General features: G+C 40.2%; 1 protein-coding gene across 1 annotated transcript in view; it reads left to right on the forward strand.

Moving 5' to 3' along the window:
* The window catches only part of cdh7a (cadherin 7a), an 88,487-nt gene that overhangs the window by 21,918 nt on the left and 43,298 nt on the right, over positions 1 to 23,271 (forward strand). Inside the window, exons 3-4 of the mRNA XM_083525686.1 lie at positions 12,215 to 12,509; positions 19,672 to 19,791. Of these exons, the coding sequence (XP_083381812.1) occupies positions 12,215 to 12,509; positions 19,672 to 19,791 (415 nt within the window). The remainder of the gene's footprint in view (positions 1 to 12,214; positions 12,510 to 19,671; positions 19,792 to 23,271) is intronic.

Raw genomic sequence — 23,271 nt, forward strand, 5'->3', positions numbered from 1 at the left:
GTAAAAAAATGCATGGCCTCATTGTTTGCAATTTAAATTGAATAAGGCATAGCCTAGTGTGTACTATACAGTAAAAAATGCGTGGCCTATGGGTGTAATATAAAGGGAAAGGGGGCGTGGCCTATGTGCCTGTAACTGACACTGAAGCAGGCATGGCCTATAGGCGTAATATACAGTAAAGAAGGTGTGGCCTATGGGTGTAATTATACATTAAAGAACTCGTGGTCAATGGGTATTATATACAGTGAAAAGGGCGTGGCCTATTGGTGTAATATGCAGTAAATTAGGTGTAGCCTATGGGTGTATTGTACCGTAAAGAAGGTGTGGCCTCTTGGAATAATATACAGTGAAGAAGGCGTGGCTTATTGGTGTAATATACAGTGAAGAAGGCGTGGTCTATGGGTATAATATACAGTAAAAAGGGTGTGGCCTATGGGTGTGATATACAGGGATGAAGGCGTGGTCTATGGGTATAATATACAGTGAAGAAGGCATGGCCTATGCATGTAATATACAGTAAAGAAGGCATGACCTATGGGTGTAATATACAGTGAAGAAGGCGTGGCCTATGGGTGTAATATACAGTGAAGAAGGCATGACCTATGCATGTAATATACAGTGAAGAAGGCGTGGCCTATGGGTGTAATATACAGTGAAGAAGGCATGACCTATGCATGTAATATACAGTAAAGAAGGCATGACCTATGGGTGTAATATACAGTGAAGAAGGCGTGGCCTATGGGTGTAATATACAGTGAAGAAGGCGTGGCCTATGTAGACGAATCTGTTCTACTTCTAACCTTTTTCTGAAAGGGTTAGTTATCAGGTTCCAGTGAAGTGAAAAAAATCCTTTAGGGAACTAAATAGAGCCTTTTATATCTACGCTGGTGCTTCCTGCTGTTCCTGGGATCATTCAGAAGTCATGTTCTTCTCTTTTTTTTGTACTTCCTGTCATTATCCGTTCAATGAAGCGAAAATCCCCGATGGAAACAGCCGGAGCTTTTGTCTCGCAGCGTCCTCACACGGGCAGACGAGAGCAGACACAGTGCAGAGAATTCATATCTGAGGTCTGAGCGCTGATTGACTGACAGCTTTGGACAAGCGGAACCTTTAGAAGAAGCGGTTTGTCATATTTCATCTCGCTGACAGATCGGTGTTTGAAATGGTTTTGATAGGTCTCGGGTGTGTTACAGCGGTTACTGAAGGAGAAATGACAGAATCGGGAGAAGCTCATACAAGCTAATCTTACACACGTGAGCAGATATACATTTAAAAACAATGAGCGAGAAAACACAACCACAGGAAGAAACATTAAGTGTAAAAGAGGCATGGCATCCAGGCCTTTTAGTTACACTGAACATGTGCTTGTTTTATTAGTGAATGGGCCTGTTTGCTTGTAACTTACAGCGAAGTGGGTGTGGCCTGTGTGCCTGTAACTTACTGCAACTTACTTATTTACAATTAAGAAGACGTTGCCTGGTTTCCAGTAATTTACAATAAAGGAGGCGTGGCTTGTTTGCCTGTAACTTACAATGCAGGCGTGGCCTGTTTGCCCGTAACTTACAGTGAAGGAGGCGTGGCCTGTTTGCCTGTAACTTACAGTGAAGTGTGTGTGGCCTGTTTGCCTGAAATTCATAATAAAGGAGGCGTGGCCTGTTTGCCTGTAACTTACAGTAAAGTGGGTGTGGCCTCTTTGCCTGTAATTCATAATAAAGGAGGTGTGGTCTGTTTGCCTGTAACTTACTGTGAAGGCGGCGTGGCCTGTTTACCTTTAATTTATAATAAAGTGGGTGTGGCCTGTTTTCCTCTTATTAACAGTAATGTTGGTGTGATGTGTTTGCCTGTAATTTATAATAAAGAAGGCATGGCCTGTTTGCCTGTAACTTACAGTGAAGTGGGAGTGGCCTGTGTGTCTGTTACTCTCAGTGAAGGAGGCATGTCTTTTTTACTGTAACAGTAAACAAGGTCTTTCTTGCATTTGGTCACAACAGATTGTCTGTGTGGCTTGTGTGCATGTAACATCCACTGAAGAAGATGTAGAAATCACCACAGATCCACAGAAATCCCTCCTAAGAGGATTCGCTTAGAGTATTGACATGAAAAGGCCTCCTTATTTTCCTCCGTTTGATTCGGGTTCAACACTGTCACTTTATCTCCTCCATCTCCTCCAATTAACGCAGGACTCGAGATGTTTCTCCTGCCGTACGCTAACAGGAGCTCAATAGCCAGCTTAGGGATTTTGCCTGACACGTCCAGTTCATCACATGGAGCTCAGAAACAGCAGGAAACAGAAACTCCATACACATTATGGTTCTTGTATCTGAACTTATTCAGCTAGAACTTGGAAATTGTGTGTTACAGCACTGTTGCATCCAGTTAAGGAGGTGGGGCCTGTTACTTTCACATAGCGGGTGTGGCCTTGTTACTATTAGTAGTATTGAATGAGTATAAAGTCTGCATCTGCCAGTCACAAAAACGAAGCTCTGGCCTCTCGTCATATCAGTCACAGTGAAAAAGTGTGGCCTGTTTACCTGTCAGTCAAAAATAGAGGGAGTGTAGCATTTGTGCTGGCCAATCACAGCGAAGTGGTGTGGCCTTGTATACCTGTCGATCACAAGTAAAGGAGGTGTGGCTTCGGTTCAGTGAAGTGGGTGTGGCCTTTTTCCTGTCAGTCACAGTGAAGTAGGCGTGACCTATGTACATGCCTGTCTCAGTTATGAAGGTGCTTTTAGTATCTAAAAAGCCATACAAAAGCAGAAACACACACACACACACACACACACACACACACACACACACACACACACACACACACACACACACACACACACACACACACACACACACACACACACCCCTTCTTCATGGCTGAGTTCCTCCTGCTATTGTGGAATGCAAATTCTCCCCGCAGCATAATGATTTTTCTTTTCCTTTTCCCAGAAACAAAAGGAGAGTGTGCTAAACAAAGCAAATGTAAAAAAGAATAAAAGCCTAATAACACATCCATTAATGAGCTTCCGCTAATGATTATAAGAGGAACGTTCTCTCTCCTTTCCTCTCTCTCTCTCTCTCTCTCTCTCTCTCTCTCTCTCTCTCTCTCTCTCTCTCTCTCTCTCTCTCTCTCTCTCTCTCTTCTCTCACACACTGCTGCCACTGTTAAAACACAGACTGCTGAAAACACAGAAATAAGCAACAAAATAAAAGCGAGGGGAGAGACAAAGCCAGAACGAGAGACGAGTAAACAGATGAAGGCAGAAGTAAATAGTGCACAATACACACGTGAATAGATTCTCTAAAGCCGGTTCCTAACAAGGCTGCGGCGTTTCGTGCCAGAGCCGTTTCGCGCTGAAAGAACCCGCCCCGGAATGATTCCCATAATTACAACCGAGTGCTTTTAATGAATATTCTTTTGTCATCTAGTTATTGTAACGCTATTAGCTGGGATTATTGCCTGCGACCCTGATGAATATTGATAGGAGCGTTCCAGCTCGAATAAAGAACTCAAATGAAGTGATGTCACAGAGGGCAACATGAATAAATCATATTGCAGGGTCCGGGGTGTGTTCTGTAATATCAACAATTATTAGCAATGACCCCGGTGTCTCCGCTGAAAATACACTTTCATTACTGTCCAGGCTTCGTCGCGTCCGTTCCGTCTGAACATCGGGCCAGAAGGCCGACGTTATTAACAGCTGCTTCACATCGTATCGTGGTCAAAATCTACGTGGAGATGAAAGACGAGCTTCTCTTCTTCCTCGATTCCCAATAGATTTATAATAATTATTCTATTTTTGTGATTTGAAGTCAGAAATATTGATTAGTTTTTATTTATTTCTAATTGTTTTATATGGAAATTCCTGTTATCACTTGTATAATAGCAGCTGCAGAATAAACAACCTCATTTTTGCCCCAAAAAACACGGGTATGAACAACTGACTTTTCCACTTATATGTGGTTCTTCCACACTGATAACACAAACTTGAAGGCACACGATTGTATAGAACGTCTTTGGATGTGGTAGCATGGAATTTTCCCTTCACTTGAACTAGGATACCCAAACTTCCTGCTGGCTGCACAAAGACAGCTCCATTAAGATCTCCTTTCCATGGGTTGGAAGATGTGGAAGATCTCCTGCTATAGAGCTCCAACCCTATTTGGGATAAATGTGAACACAAGCCTTCTCACCTTCTCACCTACATGAGTACCTGACTTTACTAACACCCTTGTGGCTGAATGAAATCTTACACAAATCTCTACAAAGTCTAGTGGAACATCTTCCCAAAACATCTTCCCATCAATGTTATAGCCAGGTTTCTGTTTATTCCTAAATCTGGTTTTATTTGTATGTTTTATTAGCATTTAGAATGGCAGCTGTTTTAGTTCATACAAATGCCCAAGCTTTAATTCATGTATTCGAATCCCTTCAGGTTGCCAAAGAACCTTGAGGAACCTCCCTGCTGTAACACACTTCACTTTAATAGCTGTAGCTGGATGAGATCAGGTGAAAGACTGACCGGACCATAATGTGGTCGGTGTTTCTGTTTCCTGCTTGTTTCTGAGGTCTGTGTGATGGACTGGTCCTGTCAGGCAAAATCCCTGAGCTGGCTGTCGAGTTTCCGCTAGCGTACGGCCGGAGAAACGTCTGCGTTAATTGGAGGAGATGGAGGAGACAGAGGGAATCTGCAGTCCGTTTACATTTCCTTCGTCCTCACTGCTACTTTATCTAACATAAACCTGAGCTGGTTACTGAGAGAAAAACAGATCAGTAGCCGCAGCCCAAACATGTCACCGGGTTGCCAGATATCGTTTCCACTTTACGCGCTGGAGGATTTCTTCCTTCGGTCTGGGTGTAATTAATGCAAACGCTCCAGTCTGTACCACATCAGTGCCTGCATTAAAACCTAATCAAACGGAGGAAAGAGAAGGCGGCCTTTTCATGTCGCGACTCAGCACACGCTAGCCAAATCCTCTGTGCAGTGATTTCGAACATGTGTTTGGTAATTAGAGAAGCAGCCTTTTCATCTGGTGCAGCTCGACCGCACATGAAAGTCATCAGGTTTCCGATCACGTCTTGGCATCAGGCGCAAAAGTAACGTATAAACCCAGCAAACGCATATGGAGCAAATATGGAAGAGCTCTCAGGGTAACACAACCACACCATCAGTATCTGGATCTGTTTAACGCTGCAGCTCTTCTGAGATTGTGGAGCATCACATTTTCTATAATAATGAGCTCCACTCTTCTGGAAGTTGCTCCACTAGATTTTGTGAAGATTTGTGCTCATTTATTCACAGGATGGATGTTAGTTAAGTCGGGTACTGATGTAGGTGAGGTGAGGAGTCCTGGGGTGCAGTCAGTGTTCACATTTGTTTCAATTGGGGTTGGAGATCTATAGCGGGAGATCTTCCTCTCCAACACATGACAAGCAGATATTCATGGAGCTGGCTTTGTGCACAGAGGGTATTGTCATGCTGGAACAGGTTCAAGTCTCCTGGTTTAAGTGAAGGGAAAATTTCATGCAACTGCATCCAAAAGACGTCCGATACAATTGTGTATCTCCACTTTTGTTGTTTGGGAAGAAAGAAAAATACGACTGAAACAATCAGGTGTCCCAGTATCTTTTGTCTCTATAGTGTGGTTCAGAGGGCAAAATCTGAGGTTTTACATGATTTATGATTTATTTAACAGCACCATGATGATTTGGAAAACATTGTATTGGGATTTGAACCCATGACCTTCCAATTACAGCATCTTATCCACTGAGCTACCACGTCCTGAAATGTGTCAGATATTTCAACACATTTAATTGTATAAAACTACGTGATCCTGACCAGGAAGACATTAAGGATGAAGTCGTTGATACTGTAAATGCAGAGTTCTGTATTTTATTGAATTTAATCTTCTCAATCCCAGGATTTTGCTGTATAGAAATAAAAACCTGCACGTAACGTTTCCGAATGCATCCCATGCATCTGATCTGTATACATTTACACATGTTTAAATATATATATATAAATATATGTGCTTTTAATTCGGATATTTAAGGTCAGCCACGTTGCAACTGGCTCGCGTCGCTCTTCCCTTTTCAGCAGGAGGATCCGAGACGACGCCTCTGAAATCTAATGACAGGAAATAAGAAAAGGATTCCTCGACAATACCCCTTCGAAACGGAGGCTCGCGGTCCCCGAGCTCAGGACTGCGCCGAAACACAATACAGTACCATTTGCATTTTTATAGCGCTTTCGAGGCCGTCGATTCGGGTGAAATATTACAATGGCGAGCGCAGATCCATCACCTTGAGACCGCATTCAATGATTCGCAGCCGGATCACTCCCTCACGCGAGAGCTATCCGGTCCGAATGATTAACTTATCGCCGATATCCAGGCAGTTCGCATTGTTATTCGCTTGATTAGGGATGGTTTTGGGGGAAGGAGAATGCATTTATTTATTTATTTTCGATTTTTCTTTTTATTCCGAGAGAGACCTAAAAAGGCAGAGCTCAAACGTTACTCGTCCCGAATCTGTCGCTTGATGGTAAATGTCACAAACAAAAGACTCTGCCACGAATGAGGCTCCTGAATGCCAGGCTCGATTTTTATCACCCGTCTACAGTGACGGAAGAACGACTTACATGCCTCAGGAGGAGTGATGAAACCATGCTGGCAGAGTTATTGCAAATAATGATAGCTGGCCAGACTGGTAATGGCTGAACTTTATTTCTTACTCGGAATCTTAGGTGTAACACATACACTCCCAGGAGCTGTCGCTCAGTGCACACACTCCTCACACATTCACCATTCTGTCACTGTAGCTGCTAAATAATGTATAACACTGACAATACACACAAACAAACTAACAAACAAACTACCCACTTTACAATTCTGAAATCTGTCCTTTTTTGTGTAATTTTTGATCTACTTTTAGTTTCTTGCATGTGTGTGTTTGACAGTGGAAATATATATATAATAGGGATGTGCATCTCCATAACTCAGGCCAATGCCATACGATACATTAAAGATACACATGAAAGCAGCTCCCGATTCACTGCGATATGATTTCGATTCGATTCAACACAATTTGATTCACTGCAATATGATGCAATTGAAAAATATGATGCCATGCAATTTAATACGGTATTTACGGGGTTTTATTTCTTATTTCTAGTGCTGTGATTTGCCTTTGTAGTGCAGAAAAAGAAAACTGACGAAATTAAACCAGACGTTCTTTTCCTGTTGTGTCTGCAGGAAGTTACAGCTCTACCTCTGCCATGTAAATCTGTATTCTACGTGTCTTTTAGGCCACGCCTCGGCCTCCGTAGCGTTGCGATGCGTCGTATTCACGTAGCAGCAGCGGAGAGACAGTTCGGCGACGCGAAATCAAATCAATCGGTCACAAATTATGGGTCACTTTCTACATAATCAAAATATAGCGCATCTGCTAATAATTATATATGAATAAATTGTATTATAACCGACGCAAATATGTTAAAAACGATGCATCAGGTTACAAATTCCAACTTGTATCTGATGCACACTTGTTTAAAGTGATTACAATTTTATGCCTTTGATGCTAATTGATGAAACTTATAATTCCTAATGAAAACAAGAAAGAAGATTTGGTTAATACTTTAGGATAATGTGTAATAAATTACATTATTCTCATGCACAGCTTTGCTGTACGTCGTTCATTCGTCCCCAGGCTCCCGGCGCATGTAAACCCTTCAGAAAATGACCTGGACCATCCGACAACCCCCCCATAGGCAACCCCATAATGTCGCTGATACAAGAATTCGTTTGATAGATCGACATGTTTAGTGTGTTTTCAATCATTTTTTATTGGTGCTAAAGTAAAGATAAACAAAAATCTGACACATACCTGATGGGTGACCTTCATGTTGATCTCTTTCATGTTTTTTCCAAGCAACCTGATGAGATGCTGTAGCTATAGAGACCCTAAATTTTTTACATGAAATGACATTATTTTATACATTTTTTACAACTTTTGCTTTTGGTGATGTCTATTGTTTTTGGAGATTTTCAAATAGGTTTTCAGAATATTTTGCCATTAGGATTGAAGGTGTATCTGCATAATGAACGGACTCAGGTTCGTACATTTGCATCAAAACTGTAGCTGTAGCTCCTCGTTCCTTTAACACGAGGCATGTTCGGCGGCTTGATTAAATAGATATAGCTAATTAAAAGAAGGTGCCTCCATCTGTAACGTATCTAAGCTGGATGAGCCCAGCCACACTTTCTGAATCTCAATGAAGAAATTACGGCCGAATCAGACGTGACGCCTCGCCGACATCGCCACGAGCCGATCGCTAGAAGACGTACGGCCTCGCGAGCGTCTCACTCATTAAATGCGGATGAGAGGCAAAAGTAATTGATATGAGCTGGCAGGGAGGAATGCGCCACGTCCCGATGTTTCTAATCAGCCGACGGAACCCGAGTGAGAGGAGGATGCGGTTATTGGGGCCGTTTCTGGGTTATACAGAGAGAGACAGATGAACGGTAAATTAGGTGCATGTAAAACAGAAGGCGTTTGTAATCTCAGGCTATAATTGGCCTCGCTGTGTTTGTGTGTGTGTATGTGTGTGTGTATAAGTGTGTGTGAATGTTTTTTTTTTTTCGTCTTAGAGACAAATGACGGTGCTGCCATCATTTTTCTTTCTTTATTGCAGTGTAATGCGCTGGCCGGAATCAGCACACACTCTCTAATTCGCCTCTTCCCGAGTGCTTTTATTAGGACGAGTGTTTGCATGTGACTGAAACACGAGGGTTTGATGATGTTAATGGTGCGTGACCGAACACGAAACGCCGACCGTTCCGTCACACGTGAAAGTCGCCGTTGTCTCCGCCCACGCTCACGGCCAGCCTCACCCACATTATTCACAAATCCTTCATTCACATTTACGCCATTCGACAGACGCCATCCTCCAGAGCGACTAACAACTCTGAGGGTTGAAGCCATTGCTCAAGGCCTCGGCTTGGTGGCTACTGGGATTGGAACATGTGATGTTTAAGTCCAAAGACTTAACCATTGAGTTTCCACATCCCTCAAAGTGGCGTTATTTAAATCAATACTTGGAGAAATGATTTCAATGTAATTTGTATAGAAATGAATAAATTCTGGATATACTGTAAGCTTACATTTTCAAATTAGTCCCTAAAGGTTTATCCCTAATGAGCAAAGCCAGAGATGATGGTGGTGAAAAAAAAACTCTGTGAGATGATATAAAAAAGAAGAATGGAGAGGGACTCATCCTCATAATCACCGGATATTCTTTAGTTCCATCAATGTTGAGGTTATCAACTGTTCACTGATGCCCAGTGTAGCAGAGCGAGTTTATATTAGTTACAGTTCAAATTTATCCTCATGATTCTTCATTGGAACCATCATATACACCAGTGGTGTCCAGATTTCTCCACAAAGGGCCGGTGTGGGTGCAGGTTTTCATTCCAACCAAACAAGGGCCACACTTGATAGTCAGTGAAAATCGAAATCATTAGATTTAAACAGGAAGAATTTGATGTGACTCTTGATTTCCTTTGTGGTAAAGATTGGACACTCCTGATATACACTAGATGGAAAAAAGTCACCTGACCATAAGATTGATGTGTGCTGTTTGAACATCCCAATCCACATTTAATCCCTGTGTCATAGCTCAGTGGAGGCGAAGGCTCTGGTTTACTGATTGGAAGGAAGGTGGGTACAGGCCCCAGTAATGCCAAGCTGACAGTCTTGAGGCTCTTGAACAAGGCCCTTAACTGTCTGTGCTTGTGACAAGTAAAGAAAAGCCCCTTTACCTGATTTCCACTCTTCTGAAAAGATGTTCCTGTAGATTTTATGGAAATTTGTGCTCATTCAGCCACAAGGGTGTTAGTAAAGCTGAAGTAGGTGAGGTGAGCAGACCTGGGGGTTTGTTCCAATTCATCCCAAAGGTGTTCAATAGGTTTAATAGCTTCATAGCAGAAGATCTTCTACTCCAAGCCATGTCGTCATGGAGCTGACTTTGTGCACAGGAGGCAGTGTCCTGCTGAAACAGATTTGAGTCTGGTAGTTGAATTGAAGGAAAAATCGAATGCCGCAGCATCCAATACACATCGTATACAATACCTCACAGTGTGTTTGCTTATATAGAGTAGCTGCTGCATACACACACACACACACACACACACACACACACACACACACACACACACATAAAAACACCGGGTCGGCTAATTAGAGTCGTAAAACAGCTCGGGCTGTAACAGTGTGCAGTAATCATTTCCCAAAATTACAAATTTCACATGAGACAGCATGAGAAACTCGGAGTTTTAACTAAACAACTCTTTCTCCTGCTTTTATTAGATGCACTAAATCAGTGAAGCTCACGGCCAACAGATCCTCGCTTTACGCTAATTAGACTCAGCTGTCATAAAGACGCTCGTCCTCCGTGAAAAAAAACAGCGCTTTCCATCCTGCCATAATATTTTGTCTTGATTTTTATACTCGAGTTATAGTCTATTTTATTTTATTTTACACCAATAGGGATTTTTTTCTTTTTTTTTTTTTTGTGAAAATAAAAATAATAAAGTAGAGAGACAGTGTCTCAATATACTCCCTATGTTGTAAATCAGTAAAACAGAATAGAGCAGTATGATCATTCGCACACTATTCTGAACCCTTTTCCAGCATGACGATGCCCCTGTGCACAAATACGGCTCCATGAAGATATGGGTTGGAGTGGAAGATGTTTCCTTTACTTCCAAATGTGGGAAGTGAATACACTTGATGAACAACATAGTTATAAAATAAATTAAATAAATAAAATGATGGTTAATTATATGTGGGGATTCGTTTAAAATCTGACCACTGAAAAGCTGTTAAAAAAAAAAATACATAACAATTATTCATGAAATCGGTGTAAAATATATCTGCTTGGTTTGAACTGAATTTATTTATATTTAAAAAAGTGAGAAATAAATAACTATATTGAACATAAAGATTTCGTATTCATATTTAATATTATTTTTAGTTTATTATATTCTTAGTAGAATATTTTATATGTATGATATAAATACTATAAAATATTTTATAACATTTAATAATTGAATATAATATATAATATACTATATTTTTATAGTATCACACTATACATAAAAATGTGAAATAAATAATAAATGCAATTTTTCTCAAAATGATAAAGAAAACTTTATTTCGATCAGAAAAATGTGGGCATTTATAGTCATAATACAATGTTTTTACTGCGCCTACACACACACACACACACACACACACACACACACACACACACACACACACACACACACACACACACACACAGGATTTTTATCCTGTCTTATCGAATAAATCAAAAACCTCGTAGCAAACGAACAATCCGGTGAAACTGTTTCAATCAGCCGTTCGTTTGTCGCTGCTCCGTGCGAAATCGTCCCTTCGGATCGAGAAATCTGCAGAGATTGTTTCCATGAGCTCAGTAATTGTGGTTTGGTTTCTCCATGCGACTGCTTGTTTGGAAGAAGAAGCAAAAAAAAGAAAGAAAAGCTTTCCAGCTCAAATGAAGGAATAAACAAGTCAATAAAACTGGTGGGTTTAACAGAGACGCGAAACGAACCCGAGCTGCTGCAGCAGTTTCTTATTAGTCAACTGTTGAGTCTGTAAAGTGTGAGTAATGGTCATTAAAGGATTTCTGTACAATTCAGCAGAAAACTAATGGCACTCGCAGGCAGCTTTTCTTTCTTTTATATTAGGAAATGTATTCTCACACAACGATGGGTGTGGGGGGGTGTGTAGGGGGGTTTCAGAGTAGATTTTTGTGGTTATTCAAAATTATGGAAAGAAGGCAAACGAATTAATTGATTTATTGCATTTACACTTAAGAGTCACTGATGTCCTTTTGTTTGTCCTTTTGTAAAAAAAAAAGAATTCAATAAAGTAACTATAAAGAAATCAAACATCACAATATTATAATAATTACAGTAACAGGTCCCCTGGTGGTCTGGTGGTTAGGATGCGAAGCTGTGGGTCGTTCAGGAAGAACGACTCGTTCAAAGATGAAACATCTTCAGAGAAGAAAGTCTTCATTTCTAAAGTCAAACACAAAGTTTTACAAACACAAATGTACGAATGTAAATGTAAAAAAACATCCATAAAGGTGCTAATAAGCTTGTTGTTTTTCTCTCTCCTTCGTTCCTCGGTGTGAAGCTGCACTCGGATGTGGATAAAGGCGAAGGTAGGATTAAATATGTCCTGAACGGAGAAGGTGCCACCACCATTTTCACTATCGATGAGAACACGGGTGACATCCACGCCACCAAACGCTTGGACCGAGAGGAGCAGGCCTACTACACGCTGCGCGCTCAGGCCCGCGACCGCGCCACCAACCTGCCCGTCGAACCCGAGTCCGAATTCGTCATCAAGGTGCAGGACATCAATGACAACGAGCCACGCTTTCCAGACGGACCGTACCAAGCGCAAGTCCCCGAAATGTCTCCAGTGGGTGAGTGTTTATAGAGTTCCATCTGCATTCATTCGGTCTGCGTTAAGTTCCTCGGATTCCTCAGAACTCTAAAGTCCTTAATAAATTAATATTTATTATTCATTTATTGATTCAGAAAGAAATGTCTCTATATGTTTCACTGACACAACACTTTTAAAAAAAATCCTAGAAACACCACTACACATCCCACATTCCCCACCCCCAACACACACACACACACACACACACACACACACACACACAGACACCCTATTCACTATAAAGCAGTCAAATTGTGAAACAAACTTGCAATACACTCAACAAGGTCAACATCACCCAGCCTTCACACACACACACACACACACACACACACACACACACACACACACACACACACACACACAGAGTGTCGAAGCTGAGCCGTGACTCATCTCTGCTGAGCGTCTAATGCCTCTCTGTGATGCGGAGGCTCTTAAATCTTAAGCAGTTTGACCTTGGTATTGACTTTCTGTTTAAGTACACAGGTAAAGTGCAAAATCAGATTTGTAGAATATTCTGGAAAGCAGTTTATTCAACCTGCAAAAAAAAAAAAAAAACCTTTCTGTTAGAAAATGAGCTCCATTACTGTTTGATAAATGTAGATTTCACTATCAATATCGCTATGAAATCATTTTCAATACGGATCGCCTATATAGGGCGCCATTACTTTTGTCCTGGCTGAACGGTTGGTCTTGGTTGTCTCGTTTTGGGACGTGTTCTTCTAGACATCGATCGCGATTCAATGAAGCACAGAATTCTTTGGTAGGTTATTCCGTGTGCCTGATTCTGGTTTAGGATTTGTGATAGAAGGCTGTAAATGGAAGCTCAGTGATTTAGGCTCTGCTTTAACCTCCAAACAACTGTGGTCATTTGTGCTACATACAGCCTTCATAAGCCTTATAAGACTTGTGACATAAAACTACTGTTCATGAGTATTTATTAATTAATTAATGACCTGTCATAATGACTGCCTGCTCCAAACCAACACCTGTGGTCATTTTTTCTAACAAAGGTCTGTTTTTTTCAGAAAGCGTACAATAAACCTACATAAGCCTTACATGACTACTGACATAAACCCTTATAAACATTTATAAAGGCATCAGCTGTCGGAATGAATAACTTTTTTACACAGAAAAAACATAATGTATGTACAGTATTTGTAATAAGACTTTATAATAAGAAACTCTATTTTTTAGAACAGATACATGTACATAAGCCCTTCATGACTGATGATATAAGGCTGCATAAGCATTACATAATGCATAAAATTTCGTAAAAGTTGATTTTTCTAAATAAATATTGGTGGGTATGAGCGGAAGGTCGGGGGTTCAATCCCCAGTATTGCCAAGCTGCCATTCTTCGGGCCCTTGAGCAAGGCCCTTAATGCTCAGTGCTCCAGGGGTGCTGTATCATTGCTTCCATAATCGCTGCGATATGCGAAGAAAGAATTTCACTGTGCTAAAAAGTACATAAAGCGTAATTCACCAAGGCCTTGAATCGGAAGGTCATGAGTTCAAAACCCAGCATCCCGAAGCTGCTACTGCTGGGCCCTTGAGCAAGGCCCTTAAAACTCAACTGCTCAAAAGTAAAATGTAAACCTCACGCCTACAGAGTCAGAGAACAGATAATATTTATACTCCGGTCCCCGTTTGTCCTCGTTTGTTTGGCGCTGTTTAACCGAGCGCGGCGAATAAAAGCTGACAGTCAGAAGCGGGGCGAGTCGACACGCTGTTTTATAAACGTAATTAACATGCTGCCCACCAGCAGCCGTCCAGACCTGGGAGCAAAGCCATTAGCCTCTGCTGAAGCAGGTGACCCCGCTCTCACCCGCTGCTCTTGCAGATCAATTTAAAATCATTACGCCCGAGCGCTGATGAATGGCTCTGATTAACGGGAGAATGATTAATTTAATTTGGTAATTAAGGAACAGGAGATTGTTTATGACTGCAGACCTTTCAGTGGCACCTCGGCGCATCGCACGGACTCGCGGCCCTGCAGATTCATAACAGATGCTTACGAGAGCGATCCCTGGCGCCCGTTCGTTTTTCACACGCGCCGGCGTTTATTAAGATGCTTCGAACATCGTCGCGGCGGCTCCTGAGCGCCTGATGTTTTCCGCCTTGCCGTTATTGAATTCCATTAGCTCCTGGAAATCGAGCCGCGCTCGCATGAAACCGGACCGGGAACGTTAACGCGCACGCTAAGGAGAAATAGCATTACGGAGTGCACATTAGATTTGTACTGATTAGCTAATCCTGCAGACAAGCGCTACAAGAGCCGGGAGATTGGATGTCATTCCGATCTCATCTCAAATCTGATCTGGTGAAGGCAACGAGAAAAAGTGATACGAGCTGGCTCCAGTGTGCTCCAGCTGGTTTCTGAGAGAACGTTCAGAGCATCTACATAAGCCCTTTATGACTATTAATATAAATCTTCAAATAATCTGTCAGGTGTTTAGATGGCTTAATGTTTTACCCAAAAAAACTGTGGTCATTTGTGCTAATACTGTACTAAAGATCTGGATTCACATTTAGTAAAGGTGCATTAAGCCTTTATAAAGCACTTTTATGAAAAACATGTTCATAAAAGGTACAATAAACCTACGTAAGTCTTTCATGAAGAGTGATATTAAGCCTATTAATCATTTATAAAGGCATCAGCTGTTGTAATGGCTGCTCACACAAAAACAACAACTGTAGGATTTCTGATCCGTAGAAAAAGGTGTGTGTTTTTAGGTACATGTGACCTTTTTGAGTTGTTTATGACTACTGACATAAAACCTACATAAGCATTCAATATTGCATAGGCTGTTACAATGATTTTTTTTTACACAAAAAACTAATGCATTAATATGTAATAGCACTTTATACTAAGGACCTGTATTTTTTTAGGAAAATATACATGAAACCTACATAAGCCCTTCATGACCTTTATGTACTTTATGTAGCTTTATGTTATGTGTTGTAGCTCTATGTTGTTGTTCAGTGTAGTACCAGGGTTCTGGAGGAACGTTGTCTCGTTTTTACTGTGTACTGTTTACCACTGTGTATAGAAGAAATGACAATAAAAAGCCTCTTGACATGACTTGACTTGACTTGACACTATAATGCTACATAAGCATTAACAATGCATCAGATTTACGAATGACTGCTTTTTCTAAATAAACTTTGGTGGTCATTTGAGATAACACTTTTGTAAAGACTAGTATTTCTAGACAAGATACATAGAACCTACAAAAGACCTTCATGACTGCTAACATAAGGCTACATAAGCATTCATAAATCCATTATCTGGCATAATGTCACAACACTGTAGTAATTTGTAATAATTGTAAAAAATGTAAAGTATGTATTTTCTTGAAAAAGGTACACAAAAACTGGTGAAACCGACATCATTTTATGACTGGTGACATAAGGCAACATTAGCGTATATATGAAGCCTTCAGCTGTAACAATGTCACATAAAGAAATGTAGTAATTTATAATAACACGTCATTGAATGTCAGTATTTTCATAAAAAGATACAGGAAAACAGATCTTAGAGTTTTCACATAAAGGTGTAATAACACTTCTTTAAAGACCAGTATCTTTAGAATAAATACAAAAAAACCTACATATGCCTGTTATGACTGGTGACATAAGGCTACACAAGCAAGCCATAAGCTTTTATTGTCTCCCAGCAAATACAGAAGTTTGTAATAGCACCTCATAGAAAGCCTGTATTTTTTAGAAAATATACTGTACGTGAAAACCTACATAAGCCCTTCATAGCTACTGAGTTAATGCACTGTTATAAAGGCTAATAAAAAGAAGGTGTAGTAACTGTATGTACTGGACAAATGCAATGAATAAGTATTAGGTGGAACCCACTGGAGTATTAAAGCATTTCTTTCCTCGGTGAGCTCAACGAAGTGTGGTGTAATTACTTTCGAGCACAAATCCACACTGCTTCGAGCGGAAACCTGCGGAAAGATCGGAAAAAACGACAAGACAAGACAAGTTTGTTTAATCCTTTAATCCTGTTAAAAAAGCTGCGTCTTTATAAATCTCATTAGCCGGTCTTTATAATCTACTAATAAAGCTGTTTCTCCGTTCCACCCCTGATCATCGAGCAGATCGTGAAGGGTTTCCGAGTACGAGCCGGATCATCTGGAGTGAGTTTGGAGGACGTTGCTTCCACAGCAGGGGGCGTGAAGAACCCTGTGGAAGTTGTTGAATTCATGCCAGTTCTCCTAAACGTCCTCAAAAACCACGACCTGAATCAACCTCTTCCCGTTTACAAGGTTGAATAAAGAAATGCCATGTGTGGCTTACGCAAGAATTTCATCATTTATCATTTCCTTTAATTTATGAGAAATAATTTAGTAATTTATCAAGACCACATCCAAAGACATCAAAGTTTATGGTCACAGTTTTATACTAGAAGTCGACCGATTTATAGGTTTTGCGGATTCATCGGCAACGTGCTACACGTCTCTACACGTGAGACGCTATATTATATTTAATATTTGTCATTTTTTTTATAATTCTATAAAAAATACTCAATAATTAATGTCCATATTTATTTCATTGAGCACATGTTCATAATTTAAGATTTAATTTTCGATTTTTGTAATGTAATACATTTTGTACTATTTTAAATAGTTATTTATTTATTTATTTATTTGGTTTTATCCAGTATCCATTTAAAAAACGTGGTTAATTAATCGGTTATCGGCAAGTACGATCCAACCCAGCTATCGGTAAACTCTATTTTGTGGATGATTTTGATGTAAGACAGTTACGTAGTTTGTATTGTTGTATCGCTGCTGGAAAAAATATATGTAGAAACCCTAATAGTATTTGCAATGTTTTTAAGGGTTATAATGGGAGTTGTATTGGTTGTATTAGAGGCTGTAATGGTCTCTGTGGGTCTTTCCTGGTAATTTAATCACCTTCTATTGGAGAAAAGCAACAGTATATCTAATGAATACCATCAAGGACCATTCAAACACCTTTGGCATTAGTCAATAGGGTTGACGGAGCTCCAGAATGTGCTACCTGAGAGAAATGAAATCTGATAGTAAGCAGTCGCTGCAGCACAAAGGGTTTCAGCTCCATCTCATTTATTTTTTTCCCTTCTTGCGGGGTTTTATTCCCAGCGGTGCTCTCCAGATGTTTGCGGTTTTAGATATGACACAAAATCCGAACCCGTCCCCAAAGGTCTTATTTAGTCCTTTTTTTACGAGCAGACGTGTTAAGGGGTAATCTGTGCTTCTCCCGAGGAGGACCGCAGCCAACACCGGCCCATAAATCGCGCTCAAATGAAGGCTCGGCACTTTCCATTAAGACGCTTTACGGCTTAAATAAAATCTATCTGGGAATTATTATCCAGGCAGCCAGGCAATATTAAACTTGCCTTTTGCGGTCTCACATTCCGAGATGTCTGGCATCAGGGCTTTTTTTTTTTTTTTTTTTTTTTTAAAGGACGCCTGCACAAGGGACATTTACATTCATCTTGGACAAAACACCGACCGCAGGTTAATGCTTAAGAGTCGAGAGGTTGGAAAGTCAGAATTCTCAGGTCACCGGGACACGACTTTAACATCTGCACGGATCTCTGGGAAATAAAACGCTCGTCTGGTAATCTTTCAATTGTGATCGCAGCATCGAGACATAAAAGCGTCAAACACCATGTAAAAGTCGGGCTGAAGGAAAACTGTGGTGTGGTTTTAATTAATCGTGTCCTCATGTGCTTCGTGACTGCGTCTCGGGGAAAAAAAACGTGTGGAGGAAGAAGGCGGAATGCAGAAGTTGTTCGAGCGTGTAGCCCAAAGTGATTTTATTATTATTTTTTATTTTTTTGACATATTCATTGACTGTCTTGTCGCTCGTCCTTCACGCTATGGTGTTGCACGTGTCTATGACTTTGTAGCTATAAATAGCTGAAGGACAGATTCTGCAGTAAAATTACAAAACGATTGCTTCAGTGTGTAGACGTGTAATCGATCCAGACGTCTATCTAACCTCAAGTCTAGAGCATAAATATCCATGGTTTAGGGTACATTGGGATTTTCTGTGATCCTGTGGAAAAAAAAAACCCCACATTTTCATTTACAATCATAGCATTTGGCAGACGGCGTTATTCAGAGCGACTTACTGTTATCTCATTCAAACAACTGAGCAGCGTTGGGGTTAAGGGCCTTTCTCAAGGGCCCCCGAGTGGCAGCTTGGTGTGGCTAGGATTTGAAATCATGTCTTTAGGATCTTATAATAGCTTCCACTCTTCTGGGAAGATGTTTCACAAGATTTTGTAGAGATTAATTCAGCCAGATAGTAAAGTCAGGTATTGATGTAGGTTAGAAGGTGATGAGGTCTGGGGTGCAGTTAGCGTTCACCTTCAGAGCTGGAGATCTTCCACTCCAAACCATGGAAAGCAGATCTTCATGGACATCATGGAACAGGTTTGGGTCTCCTAGTTCAAGTGAAGGGTGAATCTCATGCCCCTGCATCCAAAGATGTCAAATACAATTGTGTGGCTGCAAGTTTGTGGTAACAGTTTGGGGGAGAAGCAAATAAGGCTAGAAAAGTCAGGTTTCCTAATACCTTTGTCAACATTACAATAGGTTGTGTTGTTGATTTTGATGTTTGTAAGACAGTAATGCTGCTGGTCATGTCCCATGTCACATCCCTGCTATAGTATAGGAATAGTAGCGGTTTGATTGACAGCTGTAATGGTTTTTGTGGATCTCTACTTGGTAATTTGATTCTTCCTATTGGAATTATGTTATATCCAGAAGATACTATCAAGGACCAATAGGACACCTTTGCCAATTTCGTAGATCATATCTTGGTTCTGATTCCAATCAGGTGTCCAGATCCAATACAACCTTCCTTGTAGAAACGATCATATAATAGCGGACCTGTTAATAGGAAAGGGGCAGCTCAGTGGAAAAAGTGTTCTGATTGGAAGGTCATTGGTTTGAATCCCGGCAACACCAAGCTGCTACTACTGGGCCCTTAAGAAAGGCCCCTTAACTCTCAGCCATATACCTGAAATAACTGTAATTTGCTCTGGATAAGGCCATCTTCCGAAATGTCATAAATGTATGTAAATGTGATTCGAAGTTGCAGTTGTAGAAAACTTTCCTTCCTCGTCTCTTCAGGTACGTCGGTGGTGGAGGTGAAGGCGACGGACGCTGACGATCCCACATACGGAAACAGCGCCCGAGTCGTCTACAGCATCCTTGAAGGCCAGCCGTATTTCTCAGTGGAACCCAAGACAGGTAAAAACAGCAGCAGCGACGATAGCAAACAACAACAACAACAACAACAAGGAGCACAGCAGAAACAGCTCTGTTGTGGGTTTGTAATGTGCTGACAGGGTTCCACAACTCGCCTCAACACAACACCGTCTCAGGAGGAAAGACGACTCAGAGGTTTGGGAGAACGCCATAAACATTTACACTGTCTCTAGTGAACAGCCGAGGAGTAAAATGGAACAGGAAATGTGTGTGTGTGTGTGTGTGTGTGTGTGTGTGTGTGTGTGTGTGTGTGTGTGTGTGTGTGTGTGTGTTACAAGATGCTGACGTGAGGTCTTTTTTTCCAAAATGTAGAGAATTTTGCATTTTAGGCCCCAAAAATTAATTATTACTTATTATTATTAATACTGTTGTTATTAAATCTGAAACTCATCACATGCGCTGAACTGTAACCCTGTGCGAAGTCAGAATAAATTCCATCAAATGCAGAAAAAAATGGACATACAAAAGTTTATCAATTAAATAAAATGACCGTAAATTAAGTGACACTGATCATTCAAATAATAATAATAATAATAATAATAATAATAATAATAATAATAATAATAATAATAATAATAATAATAACTGTAATACATTTAAAAAAAGGGAAAATACAAAAGGTTAAAAAATAAGAATTAAATAAATGAAAAAAAATATATAAAAATATATATATATAGTAATAATTATATTAGATGTAAAAAAAATAGATGTATTTTATGTTGTATTTTTTTGCAATATGCAGCCAAATTTTTAGATTTGCAACATTTTATTGTTAAATAGAAATATTTCTGAAGTATTTTAAATAACAGTAAATCTTTTTGCAATTTTCTGGGTTTTGTCGCGAAATAAATAAGGGCACAAACTTTTGCACTCCCTTCTAAAAAAAAAAAGTGTAAACAGTTGTAATGTTATAATAATACAACTGCAAATTTCATTTCTGCTCATGATTATGGTGATGATGATGATGATGATGATGATGATGGTGCTGATGGTGATGATGGTGATGATGATGGTGATGATGGTGATGATGATGATGATGATGGTGATGGTGATGATGGTGATGATGATGATGATGGTGATAATGATGGTGATGATGATGGTGATGGTGATGATGGTGATAGCTACTTCTTTAATAGAAGGAGCTTTTATAAAGTGAACTATAGTAAATATAAAAACGTTTCATAAAGAAGGAAATAAATACGCTGCTGAACAGACACCGCACCGGTCACGTAGATTTAAAAGAAAAAGGTATTAATAATGAATATATTTGCATCTCAGTCTGACAATCCTGCGCCCAATTTGGTGTAAAAACTCTAGTAAACATAATTAAAATGGAGGAGTTGTGCAGTTCCAGTATTAGATTGATAAAAAGCAGGTGATGAAAAAAGAAAAATGGTATATGAAAGGTACAGGAAGAGAAAAACCCGGTGAGGATGTTCAGCAGGTTGTTGAACTAAAAGCTCAGATTGGTAGCACAGCCTGGGAGACATTGTTGTTGACGTGACCCGGCGCGTGAGTGGGAATCTCGTGACGGATCTGCAGTCGGGGTCGCGATCCATCTGTCTCGCAGGAGGAAATAATGCGGTCGGAGCAGCGGTGACAGCTCGTACGTTCCCGCAGCGCAATCTCGCAAACACTCTCCCACGTCTCGGGATGGGGGTCTCTCCGGACACGAGAGAAACACAAGTGTAAATATGTGGAGGAGTGTGAGGTTGGAAGCTGGCAGGCAAATAACGAGAGGAAAAATCTTCACCGTGGCGTCAAACACGCTGAGAAACTACAGGCAGGCATGGACGAGCAGGACTTCCAGCAACCACAAACACTCATTATTCTCCATCTGCTGCAGGGTTTTATTCCTCTTCTGCTGCAGCTACATGACCAGGACTGATTTAATATTTTATTTAGAAAACATTCCCTTTATAATCTTTTTAAATGTATTTAATATGAGAGTGTGGTTACATTCCGAGAGGTTCCTCCAGAAACATCAAGTACACAAATTGTATGGGAAAAATTTATTCAGGGCAAAACAGACATCTCATTGATACGCCTGAGCAGGTGAGGGTTAAGGGCCTTGGTTAAGGGCCCCGCAGTTGCAGCTTTGTGGTGCTGCAGGGATTTGAAGTCATAACCTACTGATCAGAAGTCCAACATCTTAATCGCAGAGCTACAGCAGCCTTGAAGCGAAGCAGAAACCAGGTGTACAGAATTCCTAAAGCTGAGAAACTCAAAACTCTACAACATCTTTCTGAGAAAGCAGCAGGTCTCAGGCCTGATGAACCGCTGGGAATGAGATGTGTTAATGATTAACGGCAGGTCCTTCACTTCTGCCGGACCACCTGCAACTGAGCGCAGGAGAAGAGAAAACAGTGAAGTGTCTGAAGGGATTTGGAGGGAGGTGTTGAGGTGCTGTTTTGATTCTCACGTCCAGAGATGGCTGTCTGAACCTGACGGCCACTCCAGGGTTCGGAGACCATTTCTCAAATATCTGTCAGATTCCACTTTCTCATAGACAGGTTCCCCTGTCCCTCAACCTGACCCCCGACTGTGATCCTACAACTTTTACTCCTCTACACATTTTCATCTGTACTTTGTTTTGGACTGATTCTCGGTCATATTTTACCCGTACTGTACTTACATCTCACTAATTGCGAAACAGCTAGCATGCCAGGAAGCTATTTATCATCCAAAGCTTTCTGAAACACTTGGATAAGTAACCAAGAGAACGTTGGGATTCGGGATCTGACTCAAGACAAAACTCAAGCAGTAGCGGAGCAATCTTCTCCAGTGTTCTGGTTCATTGAAAACACAAATAATTGTTCTTCTGCCTCCACTTAACTCCACCAATTTTAGAAAAAAAAAAAGCCCTAATCAGGGTTTGGACAGAATTAATTTTTTTACATTTTTTTTGACAGAATTTGTGTGTTTTACAGAATTTTTGTTCAATTATTTTCTGGTCAGAATTAATTTATTTTTATTTATTTTTGAAACAGATTTTTTTAGACAGTTTTTTTTTTTGTTTGTTTTAACATAATTTTTTTTATTTTGACAGAATTATTTATTTATTTGGACCTTTTTTTTACTGAATTATTTACCTGTTTGTTTGTTTATTGGGACATACAGTACAATTTGGGGCATTTTTTGCATATTTATTTTATGTGTTTATTTTTTGTTGGTTTGTTTAGACAATTTATTTATTTTATTTTTTTACATTTTTTGTAAAGAATTATGTTTTGGTTTGTTTATTTGGGCACATTTTTAGGCAATTTTTTCAAATAGTTTTCAAATTTGTTTGTTATTTGTTTAGGCAGAATTTTGTTTTGTTTGACATAATTAGCATATTTCTGGTTTGTTTGGACAGAATTCTGATTGTTTTTTGTGAAATCAATTTAGTTTGTTTGCTTTTTTTTTGTGGACAGAATTTTGTTTGTCTACACAGTTTGATGATTAGAACCCCTAATTATT

Source organism: Silurus aristotelis (genome assembly GCF_946808225.1).
Source record: "Silurus aristotelis genome assembly, chromosome: 22".
Classification (NCBI taxonomy): domain Eukaryota; kingdom Metazoa; phylum Chordata; class Actinopteri; order Siluriformes; family Siluridae; genus Silurus; species Silurus aristotelis.